We start from the raw sequence: 17,084 nt of genomic DNA on the forward strand, positions 1-17,084 counted from the left end.
CGAAACGTCGTGACGAATTACAAATTGAAGAACGTTGAAATAATTTTTGATTTTCGATGAAGTTACTCACGAGAATAGCCGCGATAATCTCGGAAGCGGAAGCATGTCCGATATCGTTCAATCAACGTAGCTAATCTGTATATCTGTTTGATAAATACCATTATTTCTCGAGATCATCGGTTTTTCGCATGAAACACATCGCAACTTGCACATAAAGTTAGTAGAGCCGGACGCACGTTCACTTTTCTCTCGAATGGCTTCCAGCCATGCGTTGCTCGCGATCGCGGTATGTCTCGGGACACTTTCCTCATCGCGATTATAACGTCCGTTAATACATTCTGTGAGAAGGATACGGTATAAATACGCCGTCGCATTATTACCGGCGCCGTGATCGCGGCGTGACTTCGGCCGGCCGCTTTTCCATGCACACCTACAAAAGCACGAACAGTGTTCACCCGTTCGGCCTGGAACTTCGACAACGCATGCGATCATTAAAGTCCGACTACTACGCTCAAGCGGATTTACCGTCTACCGCGGGCAACGTACGTGATGCATAAGCGTATGGGTGTTTTGTACAATCGGTGGGAGGACGGGCGGCGGTAACAGCGAGGGCCCGAAGTTACGTATATAATTCGAAGCGCCGGACAGTTCCGCTCGGAACTTACAGTTGCACGTTAATGTACGATAATGTGTTCTCTGATTATGCACCTCGCGAAATATTCTCTACTCACTGTTTGGCGACACCTGGAGATTGCCGTTTCCGCCGGTCATGGCTGCCAGGGTGACGAGGTTCTGCATACTCATCGGTGACACTCCCGCATTCGCTGAAACACAATCAGAGTTTATCATTCGCGAGGCCTTTCGGTAATATTCATCCTCGTTCGGCTCTGTTACATTTCAACTGTAATAGGTTTCTTTTTGCGCCGAAACGATTATACCTCGCCCCGCTGTCGTCGTTTCAGCGTTTCTTATCCGTCGAGTCGTGATTCTGCGCGATACAACTTCTTTTTTAATCTCTAAGTGCTCTTGTTCTACTTGTCTTCACTTTAGAAGGAGGTAGCTGCAAAACGCGGAATAATATAGCGAGGAGAATTTACAAATCGCCGAAAAAAATCGGGGTTAATCCGACGGTCGTTGAAAACTACTTTTTTCTCCAAAAGATCGATCTATCGTGTATTATAAATAATATTATCAAGGAGAATGAGAACAATTTAATAATAGCTCTTTGGAGGTTGACGTTTTACTCAATTTAACCCATTGAATATTGAAACCCAGGCCCTTTATCGAAAGCAGGCATATCGTCATTCTTCGCTGAGTGCGCGTACACGCAAACCCATTGCGTGACGCTGGAACGTCATCGAATGACCATACGTTCCGCAACACTGAGCGGTAAACACATATTTCAGAATAAAGTTAATGACAAACGCGCACGGCGGTGTATCATCGTACTGGCATCTGTCCCGATCCCATTAAATGTAGAATTTTATTATTGCAGGGCAGACTAGCGCGGAACGTTTCGTTATAACTTTCGAAAAGATACGGCCCGCGCGATCGTAGTGAGCGGCGAAAGTTGGAGAATGCAAAGCGCAAAATAATATAATTTATTCTGACATCGATATGAATGCGCCGGCCGAGTAATTTTAGCGAAGGAACGGATTGAAATCACATTCCGCGGATAAAATCGGATCGATTGAGTTTTATTCGATGCTTTGCATCGGAATAATGGCCGAGCGACTGACACATTTCAGAACAAAAGCAGATCTCCCTGGTGAGAGTATATATTTAAACTCGTCCGTAAGATTTGCGTTTTTATCGCGCTCATAAATAGGAATTCTATAAGTATGCGAAGAGCTTTCGTGGAGTAGGGTCAAAAGGTGACGCGACGAAGTTAAACGGGCACAATTGTACAAAGGGGATAAAATTTAAGGATCTCATAACCGGTCGTTGCAATGTCAGAAATACGACAAAGTATCCTGTAATAAAGATGAGATAAAAGTAAGTGCACGAAGCAGATGCGGCTAATATACACGTCGCATGTTTTTTTACGTGCGAGACCATGAATAATTAATCGAATCAGAAATCTACATACGTACAAGGAAAATGTGAGAATGAAATAAAAATAATAAAACTCGTCGAAAAAAAGGATACGATGATTTTTCACGATTCTACGTACATGCATGCATTTGCGCACATTAATGCACTTAGAGATTTTATCAAATTAATAATTAGGAATTTGAAATTGTAGTAGTTCAGAGTCAGCGTGACAAGTAAGTTGTCGGTTCCGATTAATTTATATCGATCATATGACATATTGTGCGAGAAAATTCAGTTTCGTTTTGACGCACTCGCTAATTAAACGAAAATTTAAAATACAAAACTCTCTGATATACAATCTCAAGGTGGAGAGTGGGCCAATAAGAATAAACGTACAGGTCTTCTAATGCCATTAAAATCACTTAATGGTAAGAATGAACAATTATAGGGCCGAAACGTTTGAATCTATTCGTAATATTCAACGATAAATACTCATTCTTACACTGTTAAGTTGTTTTTAATTGCACTAGAAGATCTGTGCTTTCACTCTCATTGGCCCACTCTTCGCTAATTAAATGTAAATTATAATCGAGAAGCGCGGCGGCATAAGCGCAAAAGTAAAAATATATGCAAGCAATCGACACTAACCATACTCACCAGCAGTATTACTCAGGGATGCGAGAGTGGCCAGACTCTGCAGATTCGCGGGGTTGATTTCCGGCGGACTCGGCACGGCGGGGGGCGCGGCGTGGGCAGGTGTTGCCGCACCAAGGCCAAGGTGTTGTTGCAGCAGCAACTGATGTTGCACATTCGACAGTGCATTCGCCCCCGTGTTCGCGGCGACCGGAGTCGCGGCGCTCGTCGTCGCCTGCAACTGCTGCAACAGCTGCAGCGACGCAGGCGCCAGCGTATGCGTGTCGTTCTGTAAGCACAAACGCGTGCCTCGTCAATCGAGGTCGATTGTGTGCACCGTTGCGTCGTATTGATATTTCTCGCGGTGCAAGCGCATTCGCAATTTTTTCCACCTGCTCGGAAACATTTTCATTCTAATTTTAAAAGGCTGCGAGAAACCTGTGATTTTTAAATAATTCTCCTCAGATCTAGAATTTTTCTACTTGGAAGTTTTGACACTTTCATGTCCGTTACTTGATTTTTCATTGAATTCCCGAAAGCATCGCGTACTGCTTTTAGGATTGCAAATTTTTTATTCTTTTTTAGATATAGTATTCTTTATAGTCAAAATTTTCGGCATTTTTCTGTCGATTATCAATTCTTTATTCCTCGTCGCATTATCGTTACGGAAAAATTATTCATAACATACGCTCGTGAAGTTTTTATGCGAAGTTCATCAAACCTTCGCTAAAAACAAAGACCTCAGTGCAGGTAGCCGCACATTGGGCGTTAAATGCGTTCATAGAATATGAGAATAATAGAGAAAGGGCGGCGGTCCATAAGGAGGTCTTAGTTCTCCGTTTCTTTTTTTACATATATTTTGCATAACAAAATTGAGGTCGCCGTGTAGAAAGTCTCAAAGGCTGGATAATGCACACGAATGTAAGGCGTTCAAACGATAGAGTCATGAAGAGCGTCTCGTTTTCGATGCAAATGGAATCTTTGATACCGGCCAAAGAGCTTACATTGTAAAATATTAAGTATACGTACGGTCAGGTAATGCGGCGTGATGTTGACTCCCGCGATGTTCCAGAGATTCGACTGGAGTTGCTGCATCCTCTTCTGATCCTTTTCCTTTTGCGTGTCGGCGAATTTCACGACTAGCGGCGACGAGCAACCCTGAAAATTGTACAACGTGTTGGCGCTGCGCACTCGTAAAGAAGACGCGAACTATAAAAAGGGAGAGTCGATCCTATAATCCCGACGTAAAATTGATATTAATCCGATCGGGACGCCGATAGGGATAAATTTGGCCCGCGTCGGCAGTCGAATGCTTCGAAACTGGAGCAACTAATAGTCATGCTGCGGTTTAGAGCCGGAGAGAGAGAGACAATATACGCGAACATACACAATATTTCTCTCTCTCAGCCTTTGAACCGCAAGCGACAGTGACTGTCCTAATTCCGAGGGACACTCGTACTTCGAGTTCGATCGACATTCTTCAATGACGGCATTCGGGACGATACGTGTCGTTCGATACAATCGTGTCCCGCTCTGTTCAAATTTCCGCAGGAGTTCCCCGCCACGCTTCGATACGTCTCTCGTTAACTTCGACTTCCGCCATACCTCGCTCGGAGCGTCATTTCGCGTCTAAGACCCGCGTCCCTTCGCACGATGTGATTATTGGTTCAAGTCCAAGTTCAGCATTGGCGTGAGAACGGATTCGCCGGCGATCAGGCGTTACATTCGGGGAAAGAGATACTCTCGTTCGGTCGCGGGACCGGGTGCACGCGAGTACCGCGAGGTCGATGCACCGTACACAATGCGCGTGCAATCGCAGACGCGAAATCGGCGTGCCGGTTGCGCCGGTAGCGACGACGAACGAGCAAGTTCGAGGAACCTGCGGCCGGAAATATTCGTGATATTAAAGTGGAATTGCCCTCGTGCCCGCATGCCTTGGCACGGCTCGCTTTTGCCATTCGAAATAGTACGTCGCATAGGCGTATCGTCACCGCGACGGGAACACACCGTCTCGCGAGGTGGTTGTTGATGCAGATGAATATTTTAAACGCGTGACACGTCTCGCTCGACCGTGAGAAAAAAAAAAGCAGTTCCACTATTGATACGTACGCGCAGCAATAGGTTACCGCGGGAAATGGAGAAGTTCGAAACAGAAGAGGGAGATTTTGATATCCGTCAAACGCGATATCGCCGACGAGACAATTTATTTTTCACTTTATGTAGAATTTATGTAGAAGTCGCAAGAGAACGACATGTAACGCGCGTTTCTTTCCGCTCGAACGGTTTACTGAAACCGCCTGAAAAATGTGCGCCAGCTTCTATTCTAGAGTTCGCGGGAGCTTAGGAAGCTTAGGAAGCGGCAGCGGAGACTTGGCCGGTGAGAGACGGAGAGACGGAAAAGTCCTGGCGAGCTTCGAATCGCCAAGGTGTCGGCCAGTTCGGCCATCTTCACTTGCTCACGGTTTTAGTTACCCCGAGTTAAATTGGTATTTCACCGAGGTGACTAGCCGGGTTGTGGATGCACACGGATGTTTCGTCGGGTGACAGTGGCATCGAGCCAATACGTCCGACGGCTCGCGTTTGAATCGCCACGGAAAGAAACGAACCGCGAAGACCCGCTTTGTACCATCATCTCCTAATCTCTTTACGACACCGTTTACTCCGTCTAAATGATCGAACGAGTGGCCCTCGCGGCCCAGTTCTTCCTCAGGACGTTAACGTGAGAACAGATTGCGCACCTTCATTGGCTCGTCTATCATCTGCGCGAGCAACCAGCATTTTGCTAGGATCGCTTAGTTTGCATAAAAAAAAAGATAAAGAGAAAAAAGACGCGGATACGAGCGAGTCGGTGATGGGAGGATAAATGGAACTCGATGATCGCATAGTCAGATCGAAATCGCTGAATAGTAATGAAGGAGGTATTCATCAGTGTTTGTACTGTAATTTCGACGCTATGCACTGTAATTTCTACGCCTCACTATTGAGAAAATTATAAATAATTTTGTTAGCGTTGAACGGTTAATTGCCACGATTCCGGATGTGGTAGATTTCTGAAACCGAAATAGCAAAAATATTATTAAGCTATAAACTTGTGATTATCGTTTTTACCACGATGAAGCCAATATCTTTTATATATTTCGATTTTTAAGGTTTCCCAAAGCTGAAAAGAATTCGCTAAAGATCGAGTTTTTTCTTTTAAATCGTGCCATTTTGTCAAAAATGAATTTTTATTCTGGATCGTGGTAGGAACGACAGCCATAAGTTTGTAGCTTAATCACTTTTTTCGCCGTTTCGATTCCAGATACTTACTGTCCGAAATCGTGGCAAATATGCGAGCAAAACTTCCGTTCAAAGCATAAAATTATTTATAATTTCATTAATATTGAGAATAATAATGTGTAGAAATTACTGTGTACAAAAAATATTGATAAATATTTGTACAAAATTTCAGAATTGTATGTCTTATAGTTTTTTCAAAAACAAAAGATTTCCAAGAATCGAAAAACGACGTTTCAAATGAGAACACCCCATTATAAGTAACAGAATCGACGAGATATGCCGTTGACGTAACGTTATTGCACACCCACCTCCATGGTCTGGGAATGATGTAGAGCTTTGATGGCGTTGATCGCGTACTGCTTACTAGCGAAGGTAACGAAGGCACAGGCTTTACTCTTCCCGGTGCTGTCCCTCAGCACCGAGCATTCCTCAATCATCCCGTAAACGCTGAACATGTTTCTAACATCGTTCTCCGTGAACTTCTTCGACAGCATACCAACGAACAGCTTGCGCTCTGTAACAATGAAACATAATTCTTTAACAATCGTTGCGCGAGCGGCAGTATCGCGTCATGACGCGAGAGGAGGCGAGATACACGCAATTCGTTTTGCAACGCGCGCGATCCCAACGGTATAGATAATAATAGCATAGCCGCATAACGATCGCCTTAAAGATAATATGCAATTATTCTTCTTCACGTATGACTACGCGTCAGGGACGTGTCTGACCAACTGACTAATCATACAGTCGAGATACCGGCTTACACAGCTATATTTAACCGTCATTAGCAAGGATACATAACATCGCTTTATGGGGATTTGCGCGGCGGATAAACTGAACACATTGCTCACTTTTGTCGCGCTCCTTATAGGTGAACAGATTTTTAGGGTTTAGCCGGTGAGTTTTACGACTTTGTTGCGGACTCTGCGAGAACTCAAGTTCCAGCGATAACGTAGCCTTTCCCCTAATTGGATTTTTACTCTTTAGAGTTTAAATTCTAATTGGATTTTGAGTTTATGTGTTAACCACTCGACTGTCCATGGTCGAGAGCCATTAGTTTGCCCACGAGTAGTATTTGGCTTTTTAGGTATGTTAGTGCGGTAATGGAGTTTACATTTGGCAACTTAATGGAATTACCGAATATGAGGAAACAGATCCTTCCAAAGGGCGCTCCGCGTAACGCCAATTATTTCGTTATTATTACAGCCGAGAGCGGCTAATGCTCCGCTGTTTAAAGCTGTTTAAAGCTGTTTAAAGAGGCGAACGTTATCCGATACTCGTGAGAGCTAACGACGGTATCAATTGATCGGAAATTGCGCGACTGTTACTCCTACGATACGTCGTTCTTAAACTTTGACTCACGTCGCCTCCCGACGAGGTCGCCGCTGACATCATGATTTCCTATCTCGCCCACCGTTTAATAAGCGTTTACGGATAATGCGCGCGGTGGTCAGCTATGGGCCATTTGACGACCGTACGACGGCGACCAGTCGAGGAGACGACCCGGTCAATATTTGTTTAGGACCGGGAGAAAAGCTCCGTCCCGGAGAAAAGCCGCTTATGTAAATTCGGCGTCGCGGGGGATAGGCCAGACGAAATACCCGGATGTATCTGCGAGATGTACCGTCCTCGGTTTCTCCCGTCGCCGCGTGTTCGACTCGTCGACGATACTTCTCGGCGCTGACGCGTCGCGACTGCTACCTCCGCGAGACGCGTCGTGAGAATCCGTCGATCGGCGGGGAGAAAAAAAAGAGAAAATTGTTCCGTGTAATACACGTTACGCACACTTTACAGCGCGCTTTGATCGCTGTGTAGATTCGAGTCACGCGCGGTATTCAGTTTCCGCGTTTTGCCCGACTCGACAGTTCGACATTGGGGCTCGGGATTAATAGAGTTATGCGCTGCTTTCATTACCGATATTGCACGAGCGCGAACGGGAGCCTGGCGGAGCGACATTTGTTGAAGTACTTGTAAAATCGGCACGGTAGCAGAGCTTCGTTTTTCTGGTTTAGGATTATAAGCGTACGAGCGATACGCGAATGGATATCGGCGCGTGTTTCGAAGATTATATTTTGCATCCGCGCGCACCGGCTGCCCAGAGTATCGCTTTTGACTATGATCCGCGCGCGCGCGCGCGAATTAGGTCAGCAATATTAGATATTTGACATAGACTCGCATTATATTAATTAATATTTTAGAGTATCAGTAACGTGAGCTAACGCATTAATATCAAGCGGCGCAAACGATACCGATGAGAGGTAGCCGCGGCTAAACGCGCGACGAGCGTTAATATGCGAAAATTGTGGCTCCTGTCAAATGTTGCAATCCAATTCGAGCGATATCAAAGGAAAGCGATGCTCCATTTCACGGTGCGCGCAGCCATAGTAGCGCGAATTGAAATTGAGCATACGTCGATTTATAGCACGCGCATCCATAGAAGTCGATATCGAGTTCGTACGGCGCGATTGCACGTGTATGATCGTGTTTCTGGGAATCATCAATACGTTTTGCGTATAAATAATTACGGGCACGTGAATCTGATAAACGATACTGCGATCGTATCTTGTAGCATTCACGCTTTGCAACGAAATATAGTGACAAGTGATGATACCAACGACGCGCATTTTTTCGAAATCGCGAAATACTCGCATAATTTGGCTCGCGATAACGATATAACGTACTTCTTCGAGGAAATTCGAGCAAGGAGATCCAATTGCGCGAGTCAAGATTTTGGTTACGGATATTAATATAATAATAAATCCCACAAATTTCTTAGAAAATAGTATATAGGCCATTATCCAATCTATTTCCTCAGTCTTACCTTCCTGATTCAGCATTCTGCTTCTGCTCTCTCCGGATAACAGCAAGTGGCACTGACATTCACGCGGACACGACAATTCGGTCGGAGAAACGCGTATTAATTAACGCGATATCGACGAGAGATTTATCAAATATTTCAAAAGTTGACGGGATATCTTAATGATGCAACGGGATCAATAACGGGACAACGTACCGATCTATGTATTCCGAATCGGTTATGAAAAAAAAACGCGATGTGCGAGAGTACTGTAATGATGGGAAAAAAATGCTACGTCATCTCGCGTCAATCAACAAATGTCAGCCCGCCGACGGACAGTGATCACAACAATCGATGCTTTCAATACACGGCGATTTTCAAGGCGGTCAAACGTACTCACGCATCACAGACTTTCCGGGAGTTTCAATTACGTTTCGAAACGCCGAGCGACCTTCATACCATGAAGCATGTGTGCCAATAAACTAGTTATCATTCCCGTTGAATAATTAAAATATTTCGTTGGCTCTTGAAATATGCAATTAGTCTTTATATTACTATATGTTTCTTTGATCGTACAGTCGTATTCATGCGAGTGTCAGTACCACGAGCGAATATCCGGAGTGCCATGACGAAACAGCCGAGAGCCAGAATGCTGAATCGGGAAGCGGGATATATAGGCAGCGATACATCACATATTTCCAGGTGTGTCAATAATTCATTATACGAATAATTTCCGATTTTAACGGATGTTTGACGAACTTATCGAGAATAAAGGAATATTCGAGTCGAAATTTAGACCGACATTCATAGTTGTCATTTGACAAATAACGATAGCTTTATTAATTTCCAATTATTCGTCAATCTATATTTGTACTTATCACTATATACTACATATATTACATATATTGCATTATTACATACGACAAATATGAATTCAGGTGGGATATTGAAATAATCTAATATTAAATAATTTTGAAGTGAGTTTTTTTTAAGACTCAAAGGGAGAAAACAATAGTAAGTAACTATTGGTATCATCAAGGATAATAGCTTATATAATATTAAATATCAAGACTTTAATGATCCTAAAAATTTGACGAAATTTGCAGGATTATTGTAGAACCAAAATTTCGACTCGGGTATCGTGGAAATGTACCTCACGTTTTACACATTTAGCACATATTCATACGCTCGTTTCTTGTCACCTCACTGAATTGAAGCATTAATCGGTATTGCTTATTATTATACGTGATTCAATTCCCGGCCGTTTTCATATTATTCTGCGTCACGGTTACGCCAACGCCGATTTCCGCGCGGCCGTAAATCCTGAAACGTGACTCTCTGCTCGGAGAATTTGCCTTCCTGTACCAATTCAACCCAACCGGATGAAAACCTCCTGTGACAGCGATGTAACCCTTTGCGTTTGCAACCCTTTGCATTTAACGAGTCGTATTCAAGGGTTCGCGCACGGCCGAAATGTCCCTGAAAAAAGAGGGGAAAAAAGGGAAAAAAAAAACACCGAGGCATGAGGATCAAGGGAGATCCGATCAGAGGTCGATCCACGCCGCGGGGAGAAACAGCGTGAGCGGAAAGGGCGCCGGATATATCGGCCCGGGCAAACTCGTCCGCAGTTAACGATTTAATTAATTTCGCAACCCCTAGCGGCGGCGGACCGGATAGTCGCGGTTACCGGCGACGGATCGGATTTCCCGCGGAAATCGAATGAAAATTTTAAACCCGCCCTCCCCTATCCCTTCGCGAGGAAAATACGGTGTAAAAAGGCAACTGGCGAGGACGGAGGGGCCGCGCGCGGAAGGGAACGGAAGACAAATTCTCCCCCCACCTACGTTCCAGCGAAACTGCGGCCTTCGCGGAATGTTTATTAAATACCGAAGGTGCTGGTTTGCCCGTTCCTACCTCCCCCTCCCGCCTCGCTCGTCCTTCTGGACGGGCCGAAATTTTCCGTCGGTTGCAAACCAAGAGGGACGAGTATTAACCGCGCGTCCGTGCGAAGGCCAACGTATCGAGTATTCGGGAATCGATCGGGGGTGGAGTCGCGGTCGACCGAGGAAATAAGGAGGGCGGACGCGCGCGGAGAAGGCCGCTCTGGTATCGTTGATTTAATTCCCACGCGAGAGTAATACGCACGATCGACGGGGAAGTGAAAATCGAGTTATTAGCCGAGTAGGTCGGCAGATGGGGAAAGAATAGAGAGACAAAGAGGGAAAGAACGACTTCGGATAGCCGGTGATATAGCGACAATCGTTTGCGCGGGATATTTACGAAGTCGGCTATCCAGCCGAAGGCGAGACGATTTGGCGCGAGTTAATCCCGTCGTCCGCGCAAATCGTTCAGTAAACGACACGGAAGATATCACCGGATTTGTTATTTGCGTTATAACCGTTATATTTTCAATGGTCGCATCGTGAATATCGTGATGCTTGTGAAATGAAATAAAACGAGACTCTCTTCGTTTCTCGCGGCAAGACTTATAACGTTTCCATATCCTGAAACACACGGTTTCGGAGTAGAGGGATTAGTTTACTAAGGGGTGAGCTGGCTAATCGATTATTTCTGCTATTTTCTGGCAGATTACAGAATCAAGCAGAGGTTTCAAACACGTCAAAGATGGTAGTGAAATCCCTACGCGGAGAAAATAGTTTGGTTGAATTAATAAGACAATAAACGAATCGAAATGCGTTTTAATTGGAGGATTAAATGGAATTTCCGGTTCTTATGAACGAAATTTGATTCTTAGAGCCAGAAAATCTGTTTCCTTCAACGGAAACGCGTCTGGTTCGTTCATTGTCAAGTTAACTCAATCAATACCTTTTCTCCATGTACTCGCCCGATTCTGTAACCTGTTAAAAAACAATAGAAATAATCAATTAGCCAGGTTCCAGTCAACCAGCATCGATCTCCCCTATCCCGGCAAATAACAGCAATGCGCAGCGCATTGACGTCACCGTCACTTTTACAACGGTAATCAATCATTCAATTAAACACGCCCGAAATGTCTGCGCGTTGCGCGTTAATCGCAACTGTGCATTGTATATATTGTTAATCGCGGCTCGTGCAATCATTCTGCAGCGCCGCGTCGCAACTGCCGGGTTAAGGTCGGGCTTACGTCGATGTTACGGCACTATTAGCCGCGGAAATAAAACAAGAGGTCACGATACAGAGGCATTGACGTAGCTGCATTTGTAATGTAATTCACGTGCAAACTAGACACGATGCGCCGAATCACGCAGTCGGATATGAGATGCAGATCGCGCCTGGCGGAATGTTTGCTTCGCGCCGAATATTCCGTCAGGACATCTGCGGCACGTCGTCGCAGGATACATGCGTCAAAGTATTGCGCGTATCGATCGTGCTTTACAAGGCCGGTCAGGTACGTACGTACGGCAAATCGCGATCGCAACGCGACTCTTTCGCGCGCGTCCGTCCGCCAGACTGGATCCTTTCGATCGTCGATTAGAATTCTAAGAGATATACGTGACATTCTCTCTCCATCTCTCTCGGGTCGGTTTCGAATACACGGCGCGCGTTTGCCGGTGTGAAGGATTAACTGTCTGTTGCATTATTCAATGGCCGGTTGATCGAAATACATCTTATCTGAAAATTCCGCGCAGTAAACTTGGAAATGATAAATGTCCGTATCGCCGGCGCGCGGAATAAATCTGATAAGTGTGGATTGAAACAACGATTACGACGTGTCGATATCTTTGCAATGATATACGCGCGATAAGAACATTCGGCGATGGTATGAACACTGCAAATCCAAGTGCGTAATTTTACATACTTATGTGTGCAAAACTATGTAGCCACTTTTCACGCATTTTGCGCGCGTGTTACTATTATAATTTTAGATACGTAAGTATGTAAAAATTACACATTTGGATTTGTAATGAAACTCAGTTCGCGACGTACGCAAATTGGGGAGTTAATAATTGAAATCAATTCGACAATTATCTGGCTGACCTCACGTGGCGAAAACGAATTTCCAACCGCATTCCGCGGAGTCAGTCGGTGTTGATGATAATTTGTTTAGTTTCCTCGCGTTCGCACGATACAAACAGGTGTCTAGCCTCCGCAAACGAAACACTCGCGGCCGGCCGGTGGCCAACAATGTGGTCGCTTCTGCTCGATTCGAGCTCCTTCCATGCATCTCGCGGATCCATTCACGACGACGCGTGCAATTAAATCGCATTCTGCGAACGTGATAAGTTTCCCAACGAATTTCCAAGCCGGGCGCTTTCGAATCGATCCGGACCGCCCTGCGATACGCAACCCGACAACCTTCCTCCTCCCTCCTCTCCCGTCGTCGTCGTCGTTCACCGAGACTCGACTTCGCTTCTTTTTCTCGCGCGCAGCACTCGAGCGCAAGACGTCGCGAATGAACCGGCGGCTCTTACAAACCGTAGAAAAAGACCAGCGCGAGATTAGGATCGTGCATGCAAATGTGAACAGCCGAGGGAGTAGCAGCGGAATTTCGCTGGGAGGCCTTTCGATGCGCCTTTTCCGAGATGCGGCACGAGAACGAGTCGTTGCTCGCGATACGCATCGCCGGAAGCGTAGCTCTTTGATTTCCGCCAGAGTTCGTTCTCTAAGACCGCCCGTCTCGTTTGTCGAAGATCCCTCGCCCTCTCCATCCTCTCGCCGTATTATTCGAGTGAAACCTCGAAATTGAGAACCGTGTAAGAGTGAAAACTACATCGCCGAGCAATTCTTGACTCTTCCAGACGCCGATTGTCTTTTACGCTTGCGAACGAAATTGTACATCAAATTTGATTTAATTGTGTTTCTTACGCTTTAATTCCTAGAGTTTTTCGCAACTATTACGCGCGCGAATTCAAGAGATAAGTAATTGAATTGATGTTATGACAATTATATTCGCGAATAAAGGCGTGAAATTCGCGATGAATATGAAGGTATTCAAAAACAGGAAGTGAAGTTGTCAGGTCACCTTTCGAGAATTTTCGTCATCAGCCGATTTAAATTCAAAACGTACTGCAAAGCTTGGCCGAATGTTCGCGAGGCGTATCTCGGAACCATCTCTTTGCTAGGCTGTAGCCCGGAGCTATCCGCACGGTGAAAAAATTTGCGAAATGTGGATTTTAATTAAAAAGATTTTTATCGCATCGCGTAATCGTTTCCCACTCTATGAATACTAATTATTAATAATCATTAGGGCATTAGCCCCTTACTGTGGACTCACGAGCAGGTATTGAGGAAAATCAGATTCGTATTACTACTTCCATATTTGCAACATGTGTGACCATGTATAGTTTCGCCAGAAATATCCCTGTCCTGTTAGCACCTAGACTTTTAGGTCACGCGCGTTTCTTTTAAGGAACGAGAACTGATTCCGTTAATTCAATTGCCACGCTTATACATGCCAGGTACATGCGCTGCTTTCTGCCCGTAGAAGGACCCGAGGAATTATATTTTTATATTTATTTCATTGTTGAACGGGGAAAATCTTTTTTAATGCAAATTTATACGTAAAATCCAAGAAATCAAAAAATGAAAAAACGAAAAAAGTTTACACAGAAAGAAAAGAATTAAAGACGAAACTGACGAACCATATATATACTAGTATAAACGCAAGCAATAAACCGGTACTTAAAGAATTTCTTTATAATACCGAATTTAAAAATTCCAAAGACATGTAATAAATATGCGAATACCTTTATTGACTTGCAATGAGTATTCGCTAACAAAAATAATCTATTTGATTTAAATTTACCGTAAAAAATGCGATGCAGACACACATGAAAAAGTTAGAAATAACTAAGAGTCCTAGAGGGAACATTAAATATGAGTAACTATAATAAACTCGGGTCATTCAACAAGACTTAGAATCTTAGAATCTTAAATAAAAGAAGAAGGTCTATTAAATTCTTCCTATCATTTAAGGTTAATAAACCGAGCTCTGATAGTATCGGCTCGTACTCATAACAAGTCGTCATCATAGGTTTATCTAAGAAAAAAACTAGCCTTCTTGAGAACTTCGCACCTTCTCGAAAAAGATTATTTATGAAACCAAATTTATAAAACTTTAATTATGAAATTGAAACTCAACAGCAGATTCAAATCCGGAATTAAAAATATAAAAATAATAGGCGATCGAAGCTCTGTGACCGGCGACAGTCTGCAAACTTTCCAATTTCACGATAGTAAGAAATCAAAGAACAGCTGGTTTTAAAAGAGAGCTAACGACGAGCGAACGTGTTCAAAAATAAATTCCTAAATGAGGGATTGAATGAAATTAGCCGCCAATCTGGCAGCGACGCACCGACAGGTGTGTCCATCTCGCGTTTGGTCACAATCATGCGGTTTGTTCATTAGTACGTCGTCGGCGAAGCTCCCGGGAAATGACGTCAGGACGATTTATAAACAGTTCGGAATTCCGATTAGCGAGATGCTTCGACGCTTGCTAATAAGACGGTAAATAATAAGACGGTAAATTAACATTTTACGATACAGAGGAAGGGGGACAATTATCGTTGTGTTTTATAGGACGACATTCGCAGACGGCAGTCATAATATGATTGTGCGGACACATGGTCCAACGAAAGCACAAACCAATGCCGTCACTGTGATTAATATGTAGACAGTGACAAACGAATCGATTAGCGAAGACACCTGCGAACGAACGCGGATTGCCTTAGAGCGTGCCTGCGATACGGCCTGCGTAACCGTTCTAGTTCTCGCTCGCCGAGCTAACCAGCACATTATGATCTCGCTTCAATCGCGCGTAAGATACGTAATTCGCCGTACTTCACTGAACTTCGTATTCGAGTACGCGCGCACGCGCGGCGCATTTAACGTCACGCGAGGCCGCTTAATCTTGATTCCCACACACTTCAGCTGTTGGTCTTAAAAATAGAACAGATAAAGTTTCGAAAAGCAGGTTCACACATCGGGGACAGTTCCTTCCCCGCGACATTCGATATGACACGTTGATCGCGAAAATTTCATCAGGAAATAGGCGACTAGTTTATCGACACGGAAGCTCCGGCTCAGGAAACTTTCACCGAGAAAAATCTCGCGAGAGCCGGCGGGTGAAACTGATTTCTTCGAAATGAACGTTTCGCGATGCTCGCTGGAAGAAGCAAATATCGCTCTGAATTCCCCCCTGGTCGGCGACCACATATATTTTGTGGAAACCCTTGTCACCCTCGTGACCACCGAATATCTTCCTCGCGATCGCACAACCGCCGGTGGGAACAAATGGCACCATAAATCGTGGATCGCGACTGCCGAGCACCAAGGATCACTATCGTTAAGGACGCGTACGAAGGATACGAATGACACCTCATACACGTCCGAATGGTGGATGAAGTTCACCGATGCCGCATTTATGCCCGGTGAACTGCGAAGATTCATAAGCGAGCTATGTTAATTGGACATTTGTATGGGATCCGGTGTCTCGTGTTGTTTCCGGTTGTCTCTTGTATTCGACGCTTCGCCCATTGCGTTATCCTTATTCTCTTACTTTCCCTCCCGCCGGAAGAGACTTCCCGTTTCCTATGTAAGGTCCGTTCTCGGCCTATACTGTTCCTTTGTCATTATTTTCTTTCTCAAAAATACACTGGTTTGTTTTTTCATTTAAGTGATAAAATACTTCTGCGATTTTATATTTTACCGTCTATTTTCACACGTAATTTGGATTATTATTGCCCGGAGATTACATAAGTATTTGAAATATAATCTGACAATCAGAAATATATTTACACAAGATAATATTTCGAATTACATTTGAAGTGATTACGCGACGCTGAATGCTCGAAAAAATGGATTAAATCATATTTCGAGTTACATTATTATAAATCTCACTTGTCTCATATTTTACATAATATTTTGTAATATTGCGTGACTTGCGTCTCATTACTTGTTTCAAGCATACCTCAACTCGTAAAATCGTCAGCGTGCGCGTATTTGCCCGTACTTTTTTATCTGACAGATTCCCGAAACGTTCCTCGCATACGAAATCGAGTACATTCAAGGGCCTCGACAAAGAGACGGCTTCTCGGGTACTTTCCTAAAATAATTTCTTGTGGCCTACATCGCCTTCTTTTACCGACTTTCACGACGTAGCGGCACATGTGTATGTGGGTCTTATGTATCGCCTTAATTCGTCACAATCGATTCTTTTTATCGAGTCAATAATATCTAAATTTACAGTTGCTGATGCAAAACTAATTTTTATTTGTTGCGCTTAAAAGAAAATATGTGAGATTCTTTCAAAGGCAACGTATATAATTAATGGATAAAACAAACAATAAACTTTCTTTATATTCATAATCGTCTCATTATCCTTTATAAACGTTAGAAGTTT

The 17,084-nt window shown here is 44.1% G+C and overlaps 1 protein-coding gene across 17 annotated transcripts in view; it reads right to left on the bottom strand.

Annotated features, from left to right (window-relative positions):
* Positions 1 to 17,084, bottom strand: part of LOC106742530 (CUGBP Elav-like family member 2) — a 575,750-nt gene that overhangs the window by 15,433 nt on the left and 543,233 nt on the right. For 15 of the 17 annotated variants that reach the window (XM_014615564.1, XM_014615562.1, XM_014615563.1 and 12 more), the window contains 4 exons: positions 6,255 to 6,460; positions 3,697 to 3,825; positions 2,683 to 2,956; positions 732 to 824 (listed from right to left, as the gene is read on the bottom strand). In XM_014615564.1, the coding sequence (XP_014471050.1) occupies positions 732 to 824; positions 2,683 to 2,956; positions 3,697 to 3,825; positions 6,255 to 6,460 (702 nt within the window). The remainder of the gene's footprint in view (positions 1 to 731; positions 825 to 2,682; positions 2,957 to 3,696; positions 3,826 to 6,254; positions 6,461 to 17,084) is intronic. The other 2 variants (XM_014615571.1, XM_014615565.1) reach the window with 1 other exon arrangement.

Source organism: Dinoponera quadriceps, unplaced genomic scaffold, assembly GCF_001313825.1.
Source record: "Dinoponera quadriceps isolate SergipeBrazil2010 unplaced genomic scaffold, ASM131382v1 scaffold113, whole genome shotgun sequence".
NCBI classification, from domain to species: Eukaryota; Metazoa; Arthropoda; class Insecta; order Hymenoptera; family Formicidae; genus Dinoponera; species Dinoponera quadriceps.